Here is a 23,374-nt window from a genome sequence, read left to right as displayed (position 1 = left end):
TTGAATTTAACATTTTCCTTTTCCTTTGAAAAAAATGTGTAATTTAAAAGTGCCTTTTCAAAGGATTGCCACATGACAATCCTGGGGCCAAGTTCCCATTGGCACAGCTCACGTTCAGGTGCACAAAAGGGGTGGGCTTGGTCCTCCTGCCCCAGCAAGAAGAGAAAACCCTTCATACCCCAGTCAAATTCAATCAATACTGTTACAAGGGCCAGTAGTCACAGAGACTCTGCCCAAGGACAAGGTTTCATATGTGGGTTGACTGTAATCGTATCCTTTCTAAAATAGTTACAATGCATTTTTATTTATTTATTTATTTATTTATTTGTTTGTTTGTTTGTTTATTTATTTATTTGCTGAACAGGAATAAAAGACTCCTGCTTGGAGAAGGCAGAGAGATTGATGTTTGTGGCTTAACTAAAAATTATTAAGTAATGTTTTTGTTTCTTAAATAGGTGCTGTTAATCTGTCCTTGGTATTCTTCTTAAATATACTAAATAAAGTCTAATTTTAATGTGCGTATCTGGTTATTATGCTGAGGTCGGTGGGGAAACAATGAGGAACACACACAACTGGGTCTCTTGCCAGAAAGGAAGAGATGGGATAAACTAACTGTGTTACATGGTTAGATGAAATATAAGGGCTCCAAGATTTCACAACATGCTGCCCAATACAAGAAATATGCAAAGGGATGGGGGAGTCATCCTGATGAGCTGTGCCTTGGTGGAAGAGAGGCATGTGCCTTATTCCTCTATGAACGAAAAAGATTTCAAAGTGACAGTGGGGTGGGCAGAGTGGCAAAAGGGCCAGGTGGTTGGTGGGATTCCCAAATGGCAGTCTTTGTTACCAAGGCACTGAGGTTTGAGCAGGGGGTGGGGAGGCAAGAGCCTTCATTTTTAGGACACAGTACTGCCCAGCACCCCAGGTCACCCCCACTGGGCTCCTGCCCCTGCTGCCCCTCCACTCAGGGCGAAGACACCTCCCGTGGTACAATCCAGTCCCAGCCACTTCAGCTCAACCCCAATTCACCAGGGTTTACAGAACAGGAGGGTACATCAGGGACACCTGGGTGGCTCAGTGGTTGAGTACCTGCCTTTGGCTCAGGGTGTGATCCTGGAGTCCTGGGATTGAATCCTGCATCGGGCTCCCTTTGGGAGCCTGCTTCTCCCTCTGTCTAGGTCTCTACCTCTCTGTGTCTTTCATGAATAGATAAATAAAAATCTTAAAAAAAAAAAAAGAAGAAGAAGAAGAACTGGAGGGCCAACGCATGCTCCCCAGAGCCTGGGGTAAGAAAATGATTATACCTTGACTACCACCCATGACATATGTACACACAGGACACAGGCAAGATAGTCAAATATGTCTAAGATGTAAGAGGCCACAAGTTCCTCTGGAGCTGATGTGCTTGACCTACTCGTAGCTCTTCTGTCATCTCATCAGCAGCAGTTCAAAGAATTGCACACCTCATGCTCCCCAAGTGGCATTCGTGGCCCACACTCAGAGAGGTTCAGGGAGCTATTCATCTCCGTTTCAATTGAAGTAAAGTGTTCTTCTCCATTTTTCACTCCAAAATCAGCTAAATACTGACTTGCACATTGTATTTCAAGATGTCCAAAGATGGCAGCATAGAGAACTGCACGCAGCTGCCTTCACCTTAATCCCTGAAGGCCATCTAGGCAGTGACTCTTTCCTACCGCAAAAATAAATTTGCCTCTCTTTTTCTTTTTAATACTTATTATGAAAGGACAGGTGACCTACGATGCGATGTTAGTTTCAGGTGTGCAACATAGCGATTCAACAATTCTGGATGTTCCTCGCTGCTCACCATAATGGGTATAGTCACCATCGGTCACCATACAGCATTATTACGGTATTCTTGACTGTATTCTCTATGCTGTACTTTTCATCTCCATCACTTAACTTTATAACTGGCAGTTTGTACTTCTTAAACCCCTTCACCTATTTCGCCCATCACCCCCTCCCCCAGCAACCAACAGTTTGTTCTCTGTACCTATGAGTCTGTTTCCATTTGTTTGTTCATTTGTTTTGTGTTTTAGATTCCACATATGAGTGAAATCATACAGTATGTGCCTTTCTCTATTTCACTTAGCCTAATACCTTCATGGTCCAGCCATGTGTCATGGTCCAGCCATGTGTCACAAATGGCAAGAGCTCATCCTTTGAACACATTTGCCTTTCGAGCAAACTACTACCATCAGTGCAAATAGGAAGGCTTATGAGCTTAGATAAAATGCTCAGGCAGCCAAGCAGGTGAGAAGAGTCCCCCCGAAGTTCACTATAATGCTGCTTAGTTCAAAGTAGTCAGAGGAGAATGGAATTGGTTCCAGTGAGTCTCAGAACAGCAGTAATCCCTCCAAGGCAGAGCATGGGGCTCAGCCTGGTTTTGAGAGTAAGTGGGAGAAGGTGGAGACGATCTGAAATTTCTACCATCAGTAGACACCTCTGACTTTCTACAGCCACTCTCTCTCTCACAGGTCTGTTCCAGGACCCAGGTCTATTTGTCAGGGGTTTGAATTCCGATCCTGGAATATAGAAAAAGGCATCCTACGGGCTAGGGAATTACTCTGTGACCCCATCCCTCTCCATCCCAATCTCCCCATCAAGAGCTACAGGGTTTCTTTGATTCCCACACACAGAAAAAAGTACTCGTCAGATTACGGACAGGTTTGAGAATGTTCCTGAATTGAAGCTTGTGCCTACATGGTTCTCAAACATTTTCCCAATGCGGCCAATATTTATCAATCAAATGTATCACAAAAAAATGTATGATTTTCATGGCTGCTCTCCCAAACTTGCAAGCTTGGAGGATGTTTGCTGTATGAATTCCCGACATTTTGGGAGTTCTGATACCTGACTATTGTTTAGTCAAAGCAAATAAATCCAAGAAAATTGACTCCAAAGATTTTTCATCTACACACAGCTAGGTCAAACTTGAACATTCTCAGCCTTCAAAGGACAGCAAACAGAAAAAGAAAACCAATAACCAGAAATGTGCAGATTTAATTGAGGAACAAGACAGCAGTACCCGGCATTTCGTAAACTCTATACACTAAACCAATGTGCAGGAGCATCCAGGTGGCTCAGCCAGTTAAGTGTCTGCCTTCAGCTCAGGTCACGATCCCAGGGTCCTGGGATCAAGCCCCTCCCTAGTTAGGGATCCCTGCTCAGTGTGGAGCCTGCTTCTTCCTCTCCCTCTGCTCCTCCCCCCAACCCTGCGCGCTCTCTCTCTCACAAATAAATAAACTCTTAAAAAAACAACAGCAATGTGCATTGTTAAAATGGTCATCCAGGGGCACCTGACTGGCTCAGTCAGTAGAGCAAGTGACTAGATTTCAGGGTTGTGAGTTTGAGTTCCATGTTGGGTGTAGAGATTACTTTAAAAAATAATTATGCTGAGTGAAGTAAGTCAATTGGAGAAGGACAAACATTATATGTTCTCATTTATTTGGGGAATATAAATAATAGTGAAAGGGAATAGAAGGGAAGGGAGAAGAAATGTGTGGGAAATATCAGAAAGGGAGACAGAACATAAAGACTCCTAACTCTGGGAAGCGAACTCGGGGTGGTGGAAAGGGAGGAGGGCGGGGGTGGGGGTGAATGGGTGATGGGCACTGAGAGGGGCACTTGACGGGATGAGCACTGGGTGTTATTCTGTATGTTGGTAAATTGAACACCAATAAAAAATAAATTTATTATTAAAAAAATAATAAAAAATAAAATAGGGACTCCTGGGAGGCACAGTGGGTTAAGCGTCCACTTCTTGGTTTTGGCTCAGGTCATGATCTCAGGGTCATGGGATCAAGCCTCACATCAGGCTTCACGCTCACCACAGAGTCTGCTGGAGATTCCTCCTCCTTTTCCCTCTGCCCCACTCTCTCTCTAAAATAAATCAATAAGGGCAGCCCCAGTGGCGCAGTGGTTTAGCGCCGCCTGCAGCCCAGGGTGTGATCCTGGAGACCCAGGATCGAGTCCCACATCAGGCTCCTTGCATGGAGCCTGCTTCTCTCTCTGCCTCTCTCTCTCTCTCTCTCTCTCTCTCTCTCTCTCTCTCTTTCTCTGTGTGTGTGTGTGTGTGTGTGTCTCATGAATAAATAAATAAAATCTTTAAAAAAATAAATCAATAAGTCTCTTAAAAATAAATGAATAAATACATAAAATAAAATGGTCATCCAAATACAAGGGTGGAATACAGTTTGTACAATCCACTTAGGTTAGAAGAATTCCCATTTTACCTAAGATTTATTTGCAATAGTTCTGATGCTGTAAACAAAACGAAGAAAAGAAAAAACATTTCATCTGAAATGCCCGTGCGCTCAGCTTTCATTTTGTAAAGAAATGTGCCTCACTTGCTCTAATTGCTTTCAATTAAGCCTTTTTATGGTATCTTTTCAGGACAGTCTGACTCAGAATAAACCTGTTTCCAAATCAACCTGTTTTTTCCACATAATCAGTATTTTGTGTCATATAAACCGAGGCCAGACAATGAGATTTTTTTTAATGCTGTATATTTAAAATGTGTACTAAGAGGCACACACACAGATATAGATAGATAGATAGATAGATAGATAGATAGATAGATAGATGATAGATAGATACATAGATAGATAGATAGATAGATAGATAGATAGATACATAGATAGATAGATTTTCACATAGATATAGATGTATATATTCAAAAGCAACGTTGATGTGCCTGGAAGCCTTTAGGGACATTTTTAATCCACTTTCACCACACTGTAGATTTTAATAAGAAACCAGAAACAAGAAAAAAATCCAGTCGTCCCTGAAACAAAATGAAAAAGATCCTTGTTAACCAGAGACTATATCAAATCAAAGTAGCTTTCTCAAAAATGCAAAGCATTTCAGTTTTGAGGTGGGCTACTGATTCTCTAAATCTCAAGACTCATACATTATCAAATAAAAAATCACCAGGCTTTCTTGCTGAGCAAAGAGGATGAGCAGCAGGGCTGGAGGCAGCCACCTGCAACAGGATGTGAGAATCCATTTGATTGAACGCTGCAGGTCTCTAACCAAAGCAAAAATAAAAAATGAGTAGCTTAAGTTCTCTATTTGAAAAAGGTTACATAGAGGTCCAAGGCTAGTTTCTAATATAGTAAACTTTATATAACTTGCTTCAATTTAGAAAATGTAAATAACCATTATCAACTTATTAACACAAGTGGCAATAATCCATTATGTAATTGCATACTCAGGACACACATTAGTTTTATAAATCAAAGTTTGGTCTTATTAAAAAAAAACACATTACTGGAGATTTACCCTAAAGAAATGTCCCCATAGAAGAAAAAAATTACATGCAAAATGGTGTTCCTAACACTATGATTTATGATATTGAAAAATTACAAATAAACCAAATGCCTCCAAATAGGTGACTTGGCTAAATGATGGACTAAGTGCTCAGTGAAATAAGATTGTCATCAAAAATGACAAATTTAGAGACTGTATAGTAGCGTGGACCAAAGAAGATCCCTTTATATGTAGGGTGATACAGTTCTGGGCAAACTTTTATTTAACATAGGATTTCATTGATGTTCATGTTATAAAAACAATTCTCAGATGATATTAAGGTTCAATGACTTGGTCAAAGAAAACTTCCAGATCCTATAATCTAATGGGGCACCCCAAGACAATTCAATCATCTAGGAAAACATGTTAGTCACAGAAAGCTTTAGGCATGGTTTAGTCTCTTTTCCTTTGCCAGTTTTCAAGCTCAGAGTAACTTCCATCCAATATGCCATCATGCCACTTCCCTCCCATCCTTTATAGCTCCTTGTCAGGGGTCAGTGTAGTATAATGATTAAGATTATGGACCCTGGATTGACATGAATCTACTCCATTGGTTACTAGCTGTATGATCTTGGCCAAGTGACAATCTTGCCAAACCTCAGTTTTCTCAACTGAAAAATGGGGATGATAATACCTATTCCTACGTTAAGCTTCCCTTTCTGAATCCAACAACTTCAATGGTTCAGGAGATGACAATATGTAGCTAACACATGTCTCTGAATCTAAGACATTTCTGATTTCAATTTGCTGCACACTATCCTCATAAACTACTGAAGTGTCCATGAATTCTCTTTTTGAGGCTTTACTTACAATACCCAAATTGTCTCCTACCCGAAACACAGTTCCATCAACTCTCACACTGTTCTGACAGGCAGCTGAGCTAAGTCAGTGGACTTTGGGGTAGCAGGCACTTAGCTATATGATATAGAGCAAGCTACGCATCTCCTTTGTTCCTCCTAAGTGAAGAAGAATTCTATCCCCACCCAAATAACAGGCTTGACCAGAGGAAAAAAGGTAAGATACATTAGGGTGCCCATCAGAGTAGGCACTCAAGAAATGAGAGCTAGCACTCATGTTCTGATTTGGGGCTTGAAAGATATCATCACATGGGGTTTATTGTGCCTGTACCCTGGAATCATCTAGGGAGATTTAACAACTACTATTGCCTGGATCACAACCCCCAGAGATTCTGATTTAATTGATCTGGGATACAGCCTAAGAATCAAGATTTTGAAAATCTCCCCAGGTGATTCTAATATGCAACCAGGGTTTCAGAATCCCTGGTCTAGCCTGCCTTTCTCCTTCCCACACGCCCTCCCTCTCATCCTTCATGTGAACAAACATAAGTATGAAAAGAGGTGGGAAAATGTGCCTTCTAAGGGCCACTGAACCACACAATTGAAAAGCAACTTAAAGGATCTGGAAAGATGAAAAAAATTTTTTTCAACAACTCAATTGCTTGTACTATGATTTGAGGGCAGAAAGATAGAGATGAGCCAAGAAGGGAGAGAATGCTCACTTGGGTGTCTCTGTCTACTTTTGCCTCAGGTTAGAGAAAATACTAAACCAATACTAGGAACATCCCATATTCTTTTTAAGCTCCATAACCTTTTATCATTAGGTCAGGTGATGCAGGATCTTGATGAGGCAGTCCAAGACAAGCAGAGAAGCCCATTTCTCCCCATGCCTTTTCCCTAATTGCAATTCTATAATGAAAAGAATTCACAGCCTGATCCTGGGACTGCTCTCCAAAACACATTTCTTCGAAGGCTTTCCCAAAGCAGTCATTATATATGCACACTTGAAAAGGAAGAATAAACTAGCTAAAGAAAACATTTTGAAAGTCTACCACATTCTACTCAAGATGAACAAACCTTTAAAGAGTTTTTCCACAGGGGTGCCTGGGTGGCTCAGTGTTTGAGCACCTGCCTTTGGCTCAGGTCATGATCCCAGGGTTCTGAGATCAAGTCCCGCATCGGGATCCCCACAGGGAGCCTGCTTCTCCCTCTGCCTATATCTCTGCCTCTCTCTGTGTGCCTCTCATGAATAAGTAAATAAAGAAATAAAAATTTTAAAATAAATAGAATCTTTCCACAGCCACTGTGAGGGCTATATTCCAATACACATGAATTTCAGAATTTGCAGCAGTAAGATGCAGACAAAAGGTTTTCCTCAAATTGTATTTAAAGCCATTAAACAAAGGAATAAAGAGAAAGTTTGTTTGGAGAAAAGAGTCTTGGGGGCCTTGACTCCCTTCAGTCATGTTTGATTCGGTATTCATGAAGCACTTTCTCTGGCCCTGGCCCTTGCTGGCTGGGTAATGAGAAGGACAGAACAGGACTCTTGCAGGGAATGATCTCAGGTGATGGCTATCCCACACATCTCCACTGACAGATATCACATTCTCTTCATCTCTCCTCTAGAAAACTCTTTAATCTTGTCTCTACCTCCTGTGTCTGTCTGTCTGTCTCTCTCTCCCATTCTGCACACGGTCAGAGTGACTGTGAGATTTCCAAAGCACAAACTTGATTGTCATGCCTCTACTTGCAAACCTTTAATAGCTCCCCATGGCAAAAGCACTCAAACCCCTGAGTGTATCAGAAACCTTTTAAGCTGTTAAAAATAAACATCAGCAAGGATTCTGATTTGGGGCTTTGGGTTGGGTCCTGGGCATCAGCTGTATTGGTTTTCAATAATTTCCACAAAGGAATGTGATGTAAGACCACACTGGTGTTGGCACACAAGGCCCTCCAGGACTAGGCCACAGCTTCCTCCTTTAGGACTTGTTCCTGCCACTCCATGCCTTAAAATTCAAACTCCAGCAGACCCAAATCACATCTAGATCTCCACATACCATGCCTTGCTCAGCCTGTCAATTCCACCTTCAAACTGTAAGACTTATTCTTCCCTCAAGACTGTTCTAGCAGTTTCTCCTGCAAAGCTGTCTCTGACCTCCCTCGCCCTCCCCATGACTGAGCTGGATACCCCTGCTCAGCACCTTCACAAGACCCTGAGCTTCACTTTTAGGCTTCTGGTCACAATGCATGGAAAGGATCTGTTCACAGGCCTTCTCTCTCCAGACCATAGCCAAGAGGCTAGGGGTTAAGCCTTACTCAGTTTGGTACCCTCCCCCCCCCCCCAGTGCTTGGCAGAGTGCTGAGCATGTTGTAGGCAGACAACAAATGTTACACTGAACTGTTTGGATGAACTGCATGGCAACGTAAACTCCATCAGGATAGAAGTCTTCATCCCTTTATATGAAGTTTTGTTCACTGCTAAAGCCCCAGTCTCTAGGGCTAGTGCCTGACACACAGTACATATTCAATATACACTTCTTGAATGAACGACAAGAATTTGGAGAGGGCATCTCAGAGAAGGTTCTCTAAAGTTTGACTCAGAGGCATCTGAGGATGGGAGGCAGGTAATCCAGACAGAGCCAAGAGTACTCATAAAAGTCTGGAACAATTAAGCCCTGACAGTTCTAAGGAACAGTGAGAACTGTGGCAGGGGGATTGGCATGTTAAGAGTGTATGACCAAAGAATTAAGGGAACATCAGGGTGTCTGGCTGGCATGCAACTCTTGATCTCAGAGTCTGAGTTCAAGCCCCCTGTAGGGTATAAAGATGACTTAAAAATAAATAAATAAAGTTTGAAAATATTTTTTAAAATATTAAAAGAAAAAAATAGAAACAAGGGAATATTAAAAAAAAAAAACCTATAGGATAAAAGACTGCAGAAGTAGGTGAGAGCCAGATAGTAAATGCCAAGTTAAGAAGCTGGGATTTGATTAGGCAGGCAGCTGGGAGCCAGTGAAGATACATAAGCCAGAGAATGAAGTGACCAAATTTGTATTTCATGATAATAAATGATGATAATAATGATGAAAATGATATCTGTTGTTTATTAAATACTTAGATGCTTGGCTGTGGACTAAGTGCTTACATGTACGATCAGAGTGAGTTGAAGTCTATGAGTTAAGTACTAGGATTTTCACCATTCTATAAGGAAACAAAGGTTCAGAGAGCCTGTTGACTTGCCTTACAATACCCAGCCAATAAGCAATACAGCTAAGACTCAAAGCCAACTCTGCCCGATTGTTCTAGGATAGGGCAATCAACATGGGCTGAGGTGACCATGAACTGCTTTGTGTAGAAAGACCTCAAAGAATGAGCAGCAGTTGGACAGGAAAAGCTTGGGGTGCAGGGAGTAGAAATAAATTCAGGTATGAGATGCCACAAAATGTAAAATACACAAGAATGCCAGAGAATGCAGATTCTGCTTACCATTAGGGAATGGGATGCTTCCTTTCCTTTGAAATGTTTTAGCATGATACTAAAAACTATAATACTGGCTACCAAAGGGCCCAGAGTTAGAGTATGTCTGCAACTACTTGCACTGGGAAAAACAATGGGAGCCACAAGTTTTCAATATCCTTGAGAATAGAGAGGATTCCATCCTGCTCATTCCTACAGCACCTAGCATTTAAGTCCACAGATGTAAACTGAAACCAAAACGAGCTGGGATTGAAGAAGTAATGAATTTATTATAGAGGGAAAGCTGGAAGAGTGTGCATCTATTTTTTTTTAAACAAGTGTCAAAAGGGTATGCAAAAAGACTGGAGGTATTCTGTTTTCATCACCTATTCCCAAGGGCGATATATTCCATTGTCTTAGGTGCACCAATCTCAACTCTCCCAATTAAGAGCAGTGCACCTGATCAAACAGGACCACAGAGGAGATTCCACAGGCATTCTTTGATTGTTGGTTTAGCCTCAGCTCAAGGAAAGTGCCTCTCTCTTGAGGAAGACATGGAGAGTTGTATTTAAAAGAATGAACTTTGGAGTCAGACAAACCTAGGTTCAACTGAATCATAGCTCCAATACTTACTAGCTGGGTAAACTTGAACAAGTCACTTAAATTTTCTGGGTCTCAGTGTCCTCATCCATACAATGGGAAGAATATGACCTAACACCTCATAATTATTAGACAATGAGGTGAAAATTAAGTGAGATAAATACATGCAAATAGTTGGCATATAGTCGACTCAACAAAAAGCAAATAGTATGAGGTCTATGTTTACAAAGTCCCTATTAGCACATTGCCAAGCCCATAGAAGCTTAATAAATACTTGGTGGTTGGCTAACAATTGGCATTAACAGATTTTTATCCTTTTTGATCTTTTGGCCTTTAGAACTGAAATTTTCAATAAGGCAGAAACAACTCGGTATAGTAAAACATGAAGGGCCTACTACAGCTAACATTTGTGCATTGAGGTAATTGGACTTTTCCCTCAGTGTATTTCATTTTACACTGTGTGAGAACATGGATTCTTCACTTTAATTTAGTGATAAAATATTACACAGTAGACATTCTCAAAACATATTGAGCTTCATTAGGTTCTTTTAATGAATAAAAATATATTCAAAGCACAGACACTTAGTGAGAAAGCCACCAGAGAAGCACTCTGCACTTGGCTAATACTTCTTCTGGGTCTTAAAAGCTCCTTGTACTTTATCCAAACTGGCTTCAATCACTGCGCAGTGCTTGGTGGTTCAGAGTCTCAGATTCTAAACATAAACTTGATTCTTGAGACAATCAAAACAGTATTTTGAAAATAGCATTTACTCCTAAGTAAAAGTGAGGTTCACAAGTAGTTCACTCAAGACCAGGGTTTCTTAACAGTGGCACTACCGACATTTTGGGCCAGATAATTCTTTGTTGTAGAGGGCTGTTCTGCACATAGTAGGATGCTTAGCAGAATTCCTGGCCTCTACTCACTAGATGTTTCTAGCACTCTTCCAGTCATGACAATTAAAAATGTCTCAAATATTGCTAAATGTTCCCTAAGAAGCAAATTCACCCATGGTTGAGAAACAATGCTCTAGAATAATAGACCATGGCTGAAAAATAGACTATGGCTAAATGCAAACATTTTTCATTGCTTGCCTAACATATACATCATCACATAAAAGATTTCATTTACTACTGAATAGCAATGCCAAGGTTTACATTAGGCTATAAATACCATTATTATAATACAACCTAGCACTTTAGACTTTTAAAGAAGGAATCTTAAGTGTTACATCTTAATTGGTTATTGTGATTTTATGTCTTTCCTATCAAAATAAAAATACATTCTTTCAATTCATTTTCGAAGACTAACTCATTTGGGTCACCTGGGTGGCTCAGTTCAATAGAGCATGTGACTCAATCTCAGGGTTGTAAGTTCAAGCCCCACATTGGGTGTAGAGATTACTTAAAAATAAAACTTTTTTAAAAAGACTAACTCATTTGTTGATATCTAAAACACAACTTGATTCAAATAAAAATTCACTAACTACCCTCTAATCAAGACCAAGTATCCATACGTGAACCATCAATGAGCATCCATTAGAAATGAGAGGAAAACTATCAGAAAAGAGCATAGCTACTCAGTAATGCACAGACTTAGTTTCTTTTTCACTAACTTAACCGGCTGTTAAACTAGTTTTTTAAAACCAGTTAGGATTTGGGGCAAGTCATTCACACTTAAATTTATTTTTCTTAGCCTATACAATACAAGGTTTCCCTCCTGGTACCCTTTAATGATATTGTTGATAAACTATGACTTACCTTCCCTCTCCCTGTCCCTTGAATCCTTCTTTGACATGTTGTTTACAAATCTATAAATGTGCTGCCAAATGAAAATTGGGTAGAGGAACACCAGCCACGATGCACATCACTTCCTTTGGCTCAAAAAATGAGAGGAAGAGGGGCAGCCCGGGTGGCTCAGTGGTTTAATGCCAACTTCAGCCCAGGGTGTGATCCTGGAGACCTGGGATCGAGTCCCACATCAGGCTCCCTGCATGAAGCCTGCTTCTCCCTCTGCCTGTGTCTATGCCTCTTCCTCTCTCTGTGTCTCTCATGAATAAATAAATAAAATCTTTTAAAAAAATGAGAGGAAGGAAACAATGGGATGCCATTTTAGACGTACTGTGGTAACAAAAAGGAAAACACTTTTGGGGTTTTGTTTTGTTTGTTTTTTCACCAATAATACTCGATGCCAGCCAAGGTTGTAGGGAAACCCAATACACTGTACTAATGGCAGAAGAGCATAAAGAACCATAAAAACATTCATGCATTTTGACCCTGCTATCCCATTTCACAGACTATGTTAAGGAAATAATTCAAAACAGAAAAAAAAGTTTGATAGGCAAGAAATAGTTAAGCAATCTGCTCAATATATTAAACAGCCTTACAAATGATAAATATAAACGACTAATATTTGGGGTGCCTAGTTGGCTCAGTTGGAAGACCATGTGACTCTTGATCTCGAGGTCATGAGTTCAAGCCCTATGTAGATTTTACTTAAATAAATAATTTAAAAAAAAATAAAAATATAGGATTTGTAGCAACATGGGAATATACTTAGCATATAAATAATCTTCCACACAGTCACAATACTCAATATTGAAAGATGACAGCTGTGAAATATTATCCTTCTGCTGTAATGACACAGATGAATCCAAATACCAAAGACAAATGTGGTGACCACAAGGAAGAACTTTGGATGAATGCATAATTATTCTAAATAAGTGTGAAACTCCTCAGCATTTTTAACATGAGTGGATATTGCTAATTTTCAAGTTGCCATTTTTTTAAAAAATCCTCTCAGAAGTGTTTGTCTACAGCAAGAAAGAGTAATCAGCAATTAATAACTGTATTTTTGTGTACATCTATAGTCTCAAGACTAATGATTTAATTAAGGATGTCTTCCTCAAAAGTGAAACAACATGAACATAAGCAATAAGCCTTGCTTCCTGCTGTGAACCTCAAAACATAATGATGATGAAAAAAAAAAAGTAATTCAATAGAAAAAATACATACAATGATGAAATGTAAAAAGATGCCATTTAAGGGTCTATAAGCAGATAGGGCTTCTTAAAGAACAGTTCTAGAAATCAGATGTCAAAAACACACTTCATGAGACACCTGGGTGGCTCAGTCTATTGAGTGTCCGACTCTTGATTTCAGCTCAGGTCATGATCTCAGGGTCATGAGATCAAGCCCCATGTTAGGCTTGCTGCTCAGCAGGGAGCCTGCTTCTCCCTCACCCTCTACCCTTCTCCCCCGCCCCCGATTCCTGCTCTCTCATTCTATTTCAAATAAATAAATAAAACCTTTAAAAAAAAAAAAAGATGATGGGCAAAGGGACGCCTGGGTGGCTCAGCCAGTTGAGCATCTGACTCTTGATTTTAGCTCAGGTTGTAAATTTGGAGTTGTGGGATTGAGCCCCCCATAGGGATCTGCACTCACAGGGAGTCTGCTTCTTTCTCTCCCTCCCGCTCTGTCCCTCCTCTCCATGCTCTCTCTCTCTCTCTCTCTCTCTCAAATAAATAAATAAATCTTTAAAAAAAAGATAATGGTCAAAGATGGAAAGAAATTAAAATGAGTCAGTCTTGTGGAAAGGAAGTGCTACACTCACTGGAGTGGGTGTGTTGAGTTGGCGGTACCAACGGGACGTGCAAATGTTCAGAATCTAACCGCATAGAGGTTATATCCTGGGATACAGACTTAGGATCTGTCAGCATTGAGGAGGTAAACAAAGCCATGGGACTTAGTGAGCTCTGAAAGGGAGAGGGTATAAAGAGGGTACTGAAACGCTAAAGATTAAACCTTGTATAAAGGTTAGAAAAAGGTGATAGGAAGAAGAAGGGAAGCAAAGGAAGTCCCAGAGTGATGCAAATCACATTGGGTTTCACAGAATAGATGCTAAGTAGTTAGCTGCAGAATCCAAGGAGACTGAAAGCTAGAGAAAGCCATTAGATCTGTCAAGGGATCACTGGGAATCTTTAAGAGTCAGTATCCAGTAGGGTGTGACAGAAGAGATGGCAAGTTGTGGAGCCAACCAATGGGACATTTCTGTCAGCAGTGTGACCATTCAAGATTCTATCTACCTTTGGAAAGAAGCTGTCATCATCCAAGACTCCCAGAAAAAAGCAACCTGAGTCAAAGTGCTCAGTATTGAAGAAAACAGAAGCCTGAAATCACTGTGTGAGACACATCCAACTGCACATCACCCAAAGAGAAAATCCAGTCACTCACTGGGAGAGAAATCCAAAACAAAAGATATGAGGGGTGGGCAGTCCCAGTGGCTCAGTGGTTTGGCACTGCATTCGGCCCAGGGTGTGATCCTGGAAACCCAGGATCGAGTCCCACATCGGGCTCCCTGCATGGATCCTGCTTCTGCCTCTCTCTCTCTCTCTCTCTCTCTCTCTCTCTCTCTCTCTCTCTCTCGTCTCTCATGAATAAATAAATAAAATCTTTTTAAAAAGACACGAGGGGTGTAGACAACATCTACACAGAGCATCACGAGGATCCGCACTGACAATACTGAGGAAAACAAAGCAGACATAAAAGAGTACATCCTATAGGTTTCCATTTACACACAATTCAAAAACAGGTCAAATTAATCCATTCTGCTAAGAGTCAGGGGAACTGCTAAGAGTCAGGGGAATGGTTGCTTTTGAGTAAGGTGAGTGGAGAGAAGTGGCTTTCAGGGTGCTGATCATGTATCATTTATTAACACTGGCAGTAGTTACAAAAGTAGGTTCACTTTGCAATAACTCATTGAGCTGCACACGTATGTTGTATGCACTTCTCTGTATGCCTATTTCAATACAAAGTTAGAAAAACTGCAAAACATATGAGGAGCCTGGTTAGACTAGAATGGTGAGACATTCTCAGGCCTTCAGGTTTAAATAGAACATCTGGTGTCAGAGAGATGAGAGGAATCCTGCACAGTCTTCTGTGTATTGAGGAGTTGAGACTGGAAGTTCACAGGTAATACAATATTTAAAAATGAGCCATCTCCAAGATGCCTTGGTTTCTCAAGTAACACTTACACTTAAGTCTCTAATTTCTGACAAATTTCCACTGTTGATTTTTACGTATCTGTTGAACCTGAGAGTTCAAATCAGAGACAATACTTGAAATTTGTCCAAGTGACCTACATACATCATATGACTTGAGCAAAAACCAGAACTTAAAAGTGAAGCAAGTAGAGGGGCGCCAGGCTGGCTGGGTTGGTGAAGCATGGGACCCTCGATCTCGGGGTTGTAAGTTTGAGCCCCATGTGGTTTATGGAGATTACTTAAAAATAAAATCTCTATTTTTTTTAAAAAAGTGAGGCAGATAGAGTGGAACGCTGCCTCGCTCATCCTGAAAAGGATTCCAAGCTCTCCAACTTAATTATTTATCTAACTGGATCATCTTAAAAACCATTCAATTTGTCACCTACGTTAAGCATTAATCTAAATGAGAGTTGCCATCTCATCTGAAACCCAAATAACAACCCCAAATGAGTTATCCTGAGAGGTATACATCTTGTCCCCCGCCTCTAATTGCTTATATGACCACACATTTACTTAATCTATTTTTGCTAATTTAAAAGTTATTCAAGCCAGTTAATGTTTATGCTTGGAGGCTATTCAAAGGTGATTACACATAACCCTTTCTGTGCTTTGGAAGACATCCCTACTGTTTAAAGACATTCACAAGGGACAACCTGGAAGCTAAGTACATAAGGTCCCTCCAGTTCCCCAGGCTTTGCAATCTTTTATCCCCAAAGCATAAAAATGAACATGATGACTTTGTTCCCTATTCCTTCCATTAATTGCTAATTGATGGTTATTACATTAGGACTATCTCCAAGTCTCTTCAGAGAGTCTGAAATGTGCGAAATAATTCTATGGTTACCTGTGAAAAGGAAGAAAATCAGGACCATAACCATTGTGTACCCAAAGTATAAAATGATGCTTGCAATGCCAGTGATTTGAAGTTTGGTCAAGAAGTAATGAACCGCATACATAAAAAGATAAACAGCCGTGAAACTGCTGGTAAAAAAAGCTCTCCACCACCAGTGGTAATCCTGCCAAAAGAAGCAGAAAAAAACAACTTTTTAGGTGAAATCTAATTATAAAAGGGTTAGCAATTACTGTAATGACAAACCACACAAAACAGGCCCCGTTCTGGGCTCCCTGCATGGAGCCTGCTTCTCCCTCTGCCTGTGTCTCTGCCTCTCTCTCTCTCTGTCTGTCATGAATGAATAAATAAAATATTTTAAAAAAAAAGCAGGCCCTGTTAGATTATGGAGTAAAAGAAATAAAAGGGGAAGTTTTATAAGAAATGTAATGCGGTAGACACTGACTAATATATGTCTGCATGGGGTGCCTTCACATTTATAAACCCTCTGTTTCCAGGGAGACCACATGTGCCCTCAAGGTCTGCACTTGTAATGCACACATCCTTTCTATCAGGACAGTGCCTCCACCTTGGAAGGCTTTCAGGTCGCTTCAATTTCCCTGCCAAAGCCGCACTGGGCCTAAATTGATGGCTCAGGCCAGGTAGGAATAGGTTAGTATAGAAACTTCAGATAGAGCTTGATGGCAAATGTGATTTGATTTACCCAGCTCAATTCAGGACCCATGGAACCATGACTGAGGTCAATACACAGGTTAGCCTCACCCTGCCCCACAGACTCCCACTGATACTAATTTAACTGGAGAGGTGCCTAGCTGGCTTAGTGGGTCGAGCCTGCGACTCTTGATCTCAAGGTTGAGTATGAGCCCCATATTGGGTGTGGAGCCTACAAAAGAAAGAAAGAAAGAAAGAAAGAAAGAAAGAAAGAAAGAAAGAAAGAAAGAAAGAAATTTCACTTGTAAAAGCAAGGGTCAAGGGGACCTACAGTGCAGAAGACAGTTAACATAGCAGGTCTGAAGTTACTATCTTTAGAGGGGCCTGCTTGCAAGGTTGGCCCTTGGCTTACATCTGGGAATTTGGCATTTAATCATTCCCTGACTGATAAGAGTGACTTGCTATACCTAAACTGTACAAACAATGTGATTTATGATGAGCACTTGCTTTTCTTTTGGGAGTCTGGAATTTTTGTAGTTGGTAGGCAAAGGGTGCCTATGTGACTAGCTCCTAATGAAGACCTTGGATACGGAGTCTCTAATGGGCTTCCTTGGGCCCAAACATTGCACATACATTACTATATTTTTTTACTGCTGGAAAAAGGAGTACACCTGATATAACTTCTTGTGGAAAAGAGAATGCTTAGGAAGACTGTACATGGATTTCCCCAGGCTTCACCTGTTTTTTTTTTTCCCCTTGCTGATACTGTTGTGTATCCTTTGGCTCTAACAGCCCTAGCCATGCATACATCTCTGTGCTGAGTCCCATGAGTCCTTCCAGTGAACTGCCAAATGTATGTGTGGTCTTGGGAACCTCCAAAACATTTCTTTTTTAATCTCTTAAGTAGGCTCCACATAAAGCATGGAGCCCAATGCAGGCCTTGAACTCATGACCCTGAGATCAAGAGCTGTGCTGAGATCAAGAGTTGGATGCTTAACTGACTGAGCCACCCAGGTACCCCACCTAAGACATAGAAATATATACATCATATGCCTATGAGTGTATATTTCATTCATGATTGTTGCAGATTTTCTATGACAAAAATGTATCATAGAATTAATGAGAAGCTAAGTATAACATATACAAAATTCAAGTTTTTAATCCTTTTACCTATCGCTCAAGAAGAAAATGCTCTAAGACATCATGTATATGATAATCATTCCCTAAACTTTGTATTGTCACCTTTAGAGAGTCTCATTTAACTACCAAAACAAGAAAAATGTAGGGGATTTAAGAAAATAATTTTCACTACCACCTTAGTTATACAGAATGACATCAGAAAAAAAATGGGGGTGGAGTGGGGTAAACAGAGTTATTTATGTCCATGGTAACCAAAAGGCAATGAAATGAAAATTAGAGAAAGGGCCTTTAGCAGCAATCTCAAACCCATAAAACACACTGCCAGCCTACGTGGTAAAAATTTTAATTGTTAAGAAAAAAACACCATTGAACCAGATCTTTTATATGTCTAAATATCAAATCAGTTCCCTATATTTTTCTATGCTAACTGAATATTATGCAGCAATTATTGTAACTAGCCAGAGAGAAATTGCTTTCTGTTTAAATCTTCCATCAAAGTCGCATTAACTTGATAGCTGCATCAAAATCAAAATGTGTCATCAGTAAAACACAATATAAAACTGATCCCATGTTGTAGAAACCATGCAGTTAGCAGTTGTTTCAATTTCTTGCTCAACACAGGCTTCTAATTCCAATAACGCGAGTTTTGGAAACAGAAAATGCGTTCACTTCTTAGGTCTTTACCTCAGCGCACAAGTGGAAATAACACAGCAAAACTGTAGCTTCTGAGCAGGTAATCAGGAGAATTAGAAAGACCAAGAAAAGGAAGCCAAACATGAAGTACAACTGATGAGACCTGAAAATGAAAATGACAGCTTTAAAATTGACTTCACAATACATGGAAAGCCTGATCTGAATCCACATAGGACATGACCACACTTCTCGAACCTTAGCCATGCATTCCCAACCTTTATCTATACATCCGGTGCCCAAAACATATGCCCCTGACCCGTGTGGCTTCAGACTTCTGCCAGATCTTGTCCGGTGCACATCTGTGTGGCTACTTACCCATAATTCCCTGCTCATGCAATTCAGGATTCACGTGAGACCCATCATTATCTCTAAAATTTTCTTTCTGCACATTTTAATCCACACTTTCCCTTTAGCAATGGAAAATTGCAAATGCCATGAATACCAGCAACTATGTTACACAACAGAAAACCACAGACTCAAATCCTTGGCCTTTGAAGGTCTATTGACATGCAGCCTTCCCCAATAGGTTTCGATAGCACAGCACACATAATTCTATTAAATATACTTTCATACACACCTCTTCTTAAAGCTTCATGTGTGGATTATATTTATGTCAGACTTGGGAGGAAGAAAGCCATTTTTTTCCTGTTATTATAGAGCCGAGCTAACTAAACTGGGAGGAGTAATTTTAAAAGCCTCCTGAAGAAAAGAAACTGAGGAACCAATCAATATCCCATTTTAAAATCTCCTGCAGAATATATACCTGGGCACAAGGCCAAGGGACAAGACTTGGGGAGAATCATCTCTACAGATAATGAACATATACAAAGTTGCATACAGCAGCACACTCTTTTTCATTGAAACAAAGCTTGTCTGAAGACTTCCAGTTTTCACTTTAAAATTATTCTCCCACCAAAAACATCTGGAAAACACAGTTGCTATAATCTATTTTGCAGCATGTTAAATATTTATTTGCTGACAAGGTAACAGATTTTATTGCTTATCTTTTAAACAAATTTGGCACAATGTTGTTTAAAAGGTGAGCAATTAATGTGCATGATATGATTAAGCCTAACTTTTGATTACTTGAAAGCTGTATCTGAAAGATTGCATTGGGATGAAAAATGTCCTAAACACACACAGCTGGATACTGCATTTGATTTTATGGTGCCTTTGCCCCATCTCCAAAACTCCCTCTGCAGTACCACCCCACTCGACCTGCTCCTGAAACCAGAATACAGTCAAGAATCAGGAATTAAGAAAAAAGTGACTTGGAGAAGCTGAAGCTGTCGCGCTTTCATCAGAGAGTATGGGTTCTTACTTTACAGATCAAAATCCTTAAACCACGACAGGTTCAAAGTGGCAAATAAAAAGAGGAAAGCTGTAAGGAGTAGGCATCCTGACACCAGAGCTAACAACAGTTGACAGAAAGGAAAGCAAAAAAACATTACTTACGGCTCAGTACAGATGAAGACCCAAAGTATTTTTAGCAGAGGAACTCTGAAATCGTGCATGGAAGGTCAGTATGGAAAAGAGATACACATCAGGGCTGCTTTTTCCCACTTTCGGTGCCTCCTTTCAAGGGACACCCCTGCCCCACCCCCTGCAAAGGCTCAGGGAAGTAGAGTGTGAGCCAATTTTAAGTCATCTGGAAAGGCTTAACAAGAGGTTATTACTTTTAAAAAAGGAAACTCGCATAGAAATTTCCATCAAAAAGTGTCTTTTAAAACTTGTGAATTAAGTCTGAGTTCCCTAAGAAATTCCTGTGGGGTCAGATCGCTATTTCCTGAATAAAGCTGGGGGGGAGAGCAAATGAAGTTTTACAACACCAGAATTTAATCTCCTTGAAATACAGGAAAATTAATTGATCAACAGTTAAGATTTTTAGAGATTTCTGAAGATACATTACTCACCAAATGCTGTTTAGAATGAAAAAGAGTTGGATGAAAATACAGCCAAAGGGTAAAATGCCACCAATGATGATGCCAAAAAGTGGTTTCGTTAAGAAAGTCTGCTGAGGAACATGACGGGGAATCTGGTTTGTGTGAACTGGACACCTAAACTGCTCCAAAAGAAATCAAGTGAAAATCAGAATGACATGAAATTGAAGTGAATTTATATACATATAATCACAACAAGAAATCCTGAATCAGGACAGGACATGTGGTCAGAAGCTAGACCAACACGGTGAAATAGAAATGTAATGCAAGCCATACTTCCATTTTTAAATATTTTACAAGCTGCATTTTAAAAAGTGAAAAGAAACAGGTGAAATTAATTTATGAAATATTCATTTCACTCCAACATGCCCAAATATTCTCAGTTAAATTTGTCATCAATATAAAAATTATTAAATAGATGTTTTATGTTCTGTTGTTCTGTTTAAAATCCACTGTGTTTTTTACACTTCCTTACAGCATTTACCAATTTGGAACTAGCCACATCTCAAGCACTCAAAAGTCGCATGCAGCTAGTGACCATGATACTAGAGAGCACACAACTAGACAATAAGGATGTTTATGCTTTCCTATCAGTTTCAAGGGAGAGACTGGACAAGGTTTTGTGGTGATTATTCCAATATGAAGTAATTAATTTCAAAAAGTCCTCTCATAATGTGTGGAAAACACAAAAGACTCAACCAAAAAAAATGCTAGAATTAATTCATGAATTCGGCAAAGTTTCAAGATATAAAACCAATGTATAGAAATCGGTTGCATTTCTATACATCAATAATGAAGCAGCAGAAAAAGAAATCAAGGAATCGATCCCATTTGCAACTGCACCAAAAACAATGAGATACCTAGGAATAAACTTAACCAAAGAGGTAAAAGATCTGTACCCTGAAAACTATAGATCACTGATGAAAGAAATTGAAGAGAACACAAAGAAATGGAAAAATGTTCCATGCTCATGGATTGGAAGAACAAACACTGTTAAAATGTCTATACTACCCAAAGAAATCTATACATATAATGCAATCCCTATCAAAATACCAACAGCATTTTTCACAGAGCTAGAACAGACAATCCTAAAATTTGTATGGAACCACAAAAGACCCCAAATAACCAAAGCAATCATGAAAAAGAAAAGAAAAGCTGGAGACATCACAGTTCCAGACATCAAGCTATATTACAAAGCTGTAGTCATCAAGACAGCATGGTACTGGTACAAAAAAAAAAAAAACAGACACATAGATCCATGGAACAGAAAAGAGAACCCAGAAACGGACCCTCAACTCTATGGTCAACTAACCTTTGACAGGAAAGAATATCCATTGGAAAAGAGACAGTCTCTTCAACAAAATGGTATTGGGAAAACTGGACAGCAAGATGCAGAGGAATGAAAATGTACCACTTTCTTACACCACACACAAAAATAAACTCAGAATGGATGAAAGAGCTAAATGTGAGACAGGAAACCTTCAAATCCTAGAGGAGAACACAGGCAGCAACTTCTTTGCTCAGCCATAGCAACCGCTTATTAGACATGTCGCTGAAGGCAAGGGGAAACAAAGGCAAAAATAAACTATTGAGACTTCATCAAGATACAAAGATTCTGCACAACAAAGGAAACAACAAAACTAAAAGGCAGCCTACAGAATGGCAGAAGTTATTTGCAAATGGCATAGCTGATAAAGGGCTAGTATCCAAAATCTATGAAGAGTTTATCAAGCTCAACACCCAAAAGATAAATAATCCAGTAAAGAAATGGGCAGAAGACATGAAGAGACATTTTCCAAAGACATCCAGATGGCCAACAGACACATGGAAAGACGTTCAACATCACTCATCATCATGAAATACAAATCAAAACCACAATGAAATACCACCTCACACAAGTTAGAATGGCTAAAATTAACAACACAAGAAACAACAGGTATTGGCAAGGATGTGGAGAAAGGGGAACCCTCTTGCACTGTTGGTGGGAATGTGAACTGGTGCAGCCACTCTGGAAAACTGTGTGGAGGTTCCTCAAAGAGTTAAAAATAGACCTGCCCTACGACCCAGCAATTGCACTGCTAGGTATTTACCCAAAGAATAGAAAAATACGAACTCAAAGGGGTACATACATCTGAATGTTTATAGCAGCAATGACCACAATGGCCAAAATATAGAAAGAACCCAGATGAATGGACATTCATCTGTCTCTCTCTCTCTCTCTTTATATATATAGACAGACACAATGGAACATTACTCAGTCATCAAAAATAATGAAACCTTGCCATTTGCAACCATGTGGACGGAGCTAGAATATGTTATGCTAAGCTAAATAAGCCAGTCAGAGAAAGACAAATGCCATATGATCTCATTCATATGTGGAATCTAAGAAGCAAAACAGATGAACATAGGAGGAGAAAAAGAGAGAAGGAAACAAACCATGACTCTTAACAATAGAGAACAAACTGAGGGTTGCTGGGGGGAAGCGGGTGGGGGATGGGCATTAAGGAGGGCACTTGTGATGAGCATACTGGGTGTTAGATGTAAGTGATGAATCACTAAATTCTACTCCTGGAACCAATATTACAGTATATGTTCACTAACTACAATTTAATTAAAATTGAAAAAAAAAAGAATTTCTCTTAAAATGTGTCAGTTTTCAGACCTTTTTCTTTTTTCTGCTCTGTGTGGAACTCCAGCTCCTGTTTGATCTTGTCTGATTTCTCCCCTGCAAACACACTATATCTTTGTACAATCCTTTTGCAGTGTGGCCTCATTTAGTCTTTTTGGTATCCTGCTCCTTTACCCTATGCATGGAATAGGCTGACTTCAAATCTATAAACTGAACAGCTCCATTTTTCGGACTGTATCTTGGCTTTCTTC

The 23,374-nt window shown here is 39.8% G+C and overlaps 1 protein-coding gene across 1 annotated transcript in view; it reads right to left on the bottom strand.

Moving 5' to 3' along the window:
* Positions 1-4,684: 4,684 nt before the first annotated feature.
* LOC121483554 (transmembrane 9 superfamily member 2-like) overlaps positions 4,685-23,374 on the bottom strand; it is an 84,914-nt gene continuing 66,224 nt past the window's right edge. Inside the window, exons 14-17 of the mRNA XM_041742207.1 lie at positions 20,468-20,619; positions 18,546-18,657; positions 16,065-16,236; positions 4,685-4,804 (exon numbers count right to left, since the gene is read on the bottom strand). Coding sequence (XP_041598141.1) covers positions 4,737-4,804; positions 16,065-16,236; positions 18,546-18,657; positions 20,468-20,619 — 504 coding nt within the window. The 3' untranslated portion in view covers positions 4,685-4,736. The remainder of the gene's footprint in view (positions 4,805-16,064; positions 16,237-18,545; positions 18,658-20,467; positions 20,620-23,374) is intronic.

This window comes from Vulpes lagopus, chromosome X (genome assembly GCF_018345385.1).
Source record: "Vulpes lagopus strain Blue_001 chromosome X, ASM1834538v1, whole genome shotgun sequence".
NCBI classification, from domain to species: domain Eukaryota; kingdom Metazoa; phylum Chordata; class Mammalia; order Carnivora; family Canidae; genus Vulpes; species Vulpes lagopus.
This window is presented reverse-complemented; position numbering and strand designations above follow the sequence as displayed.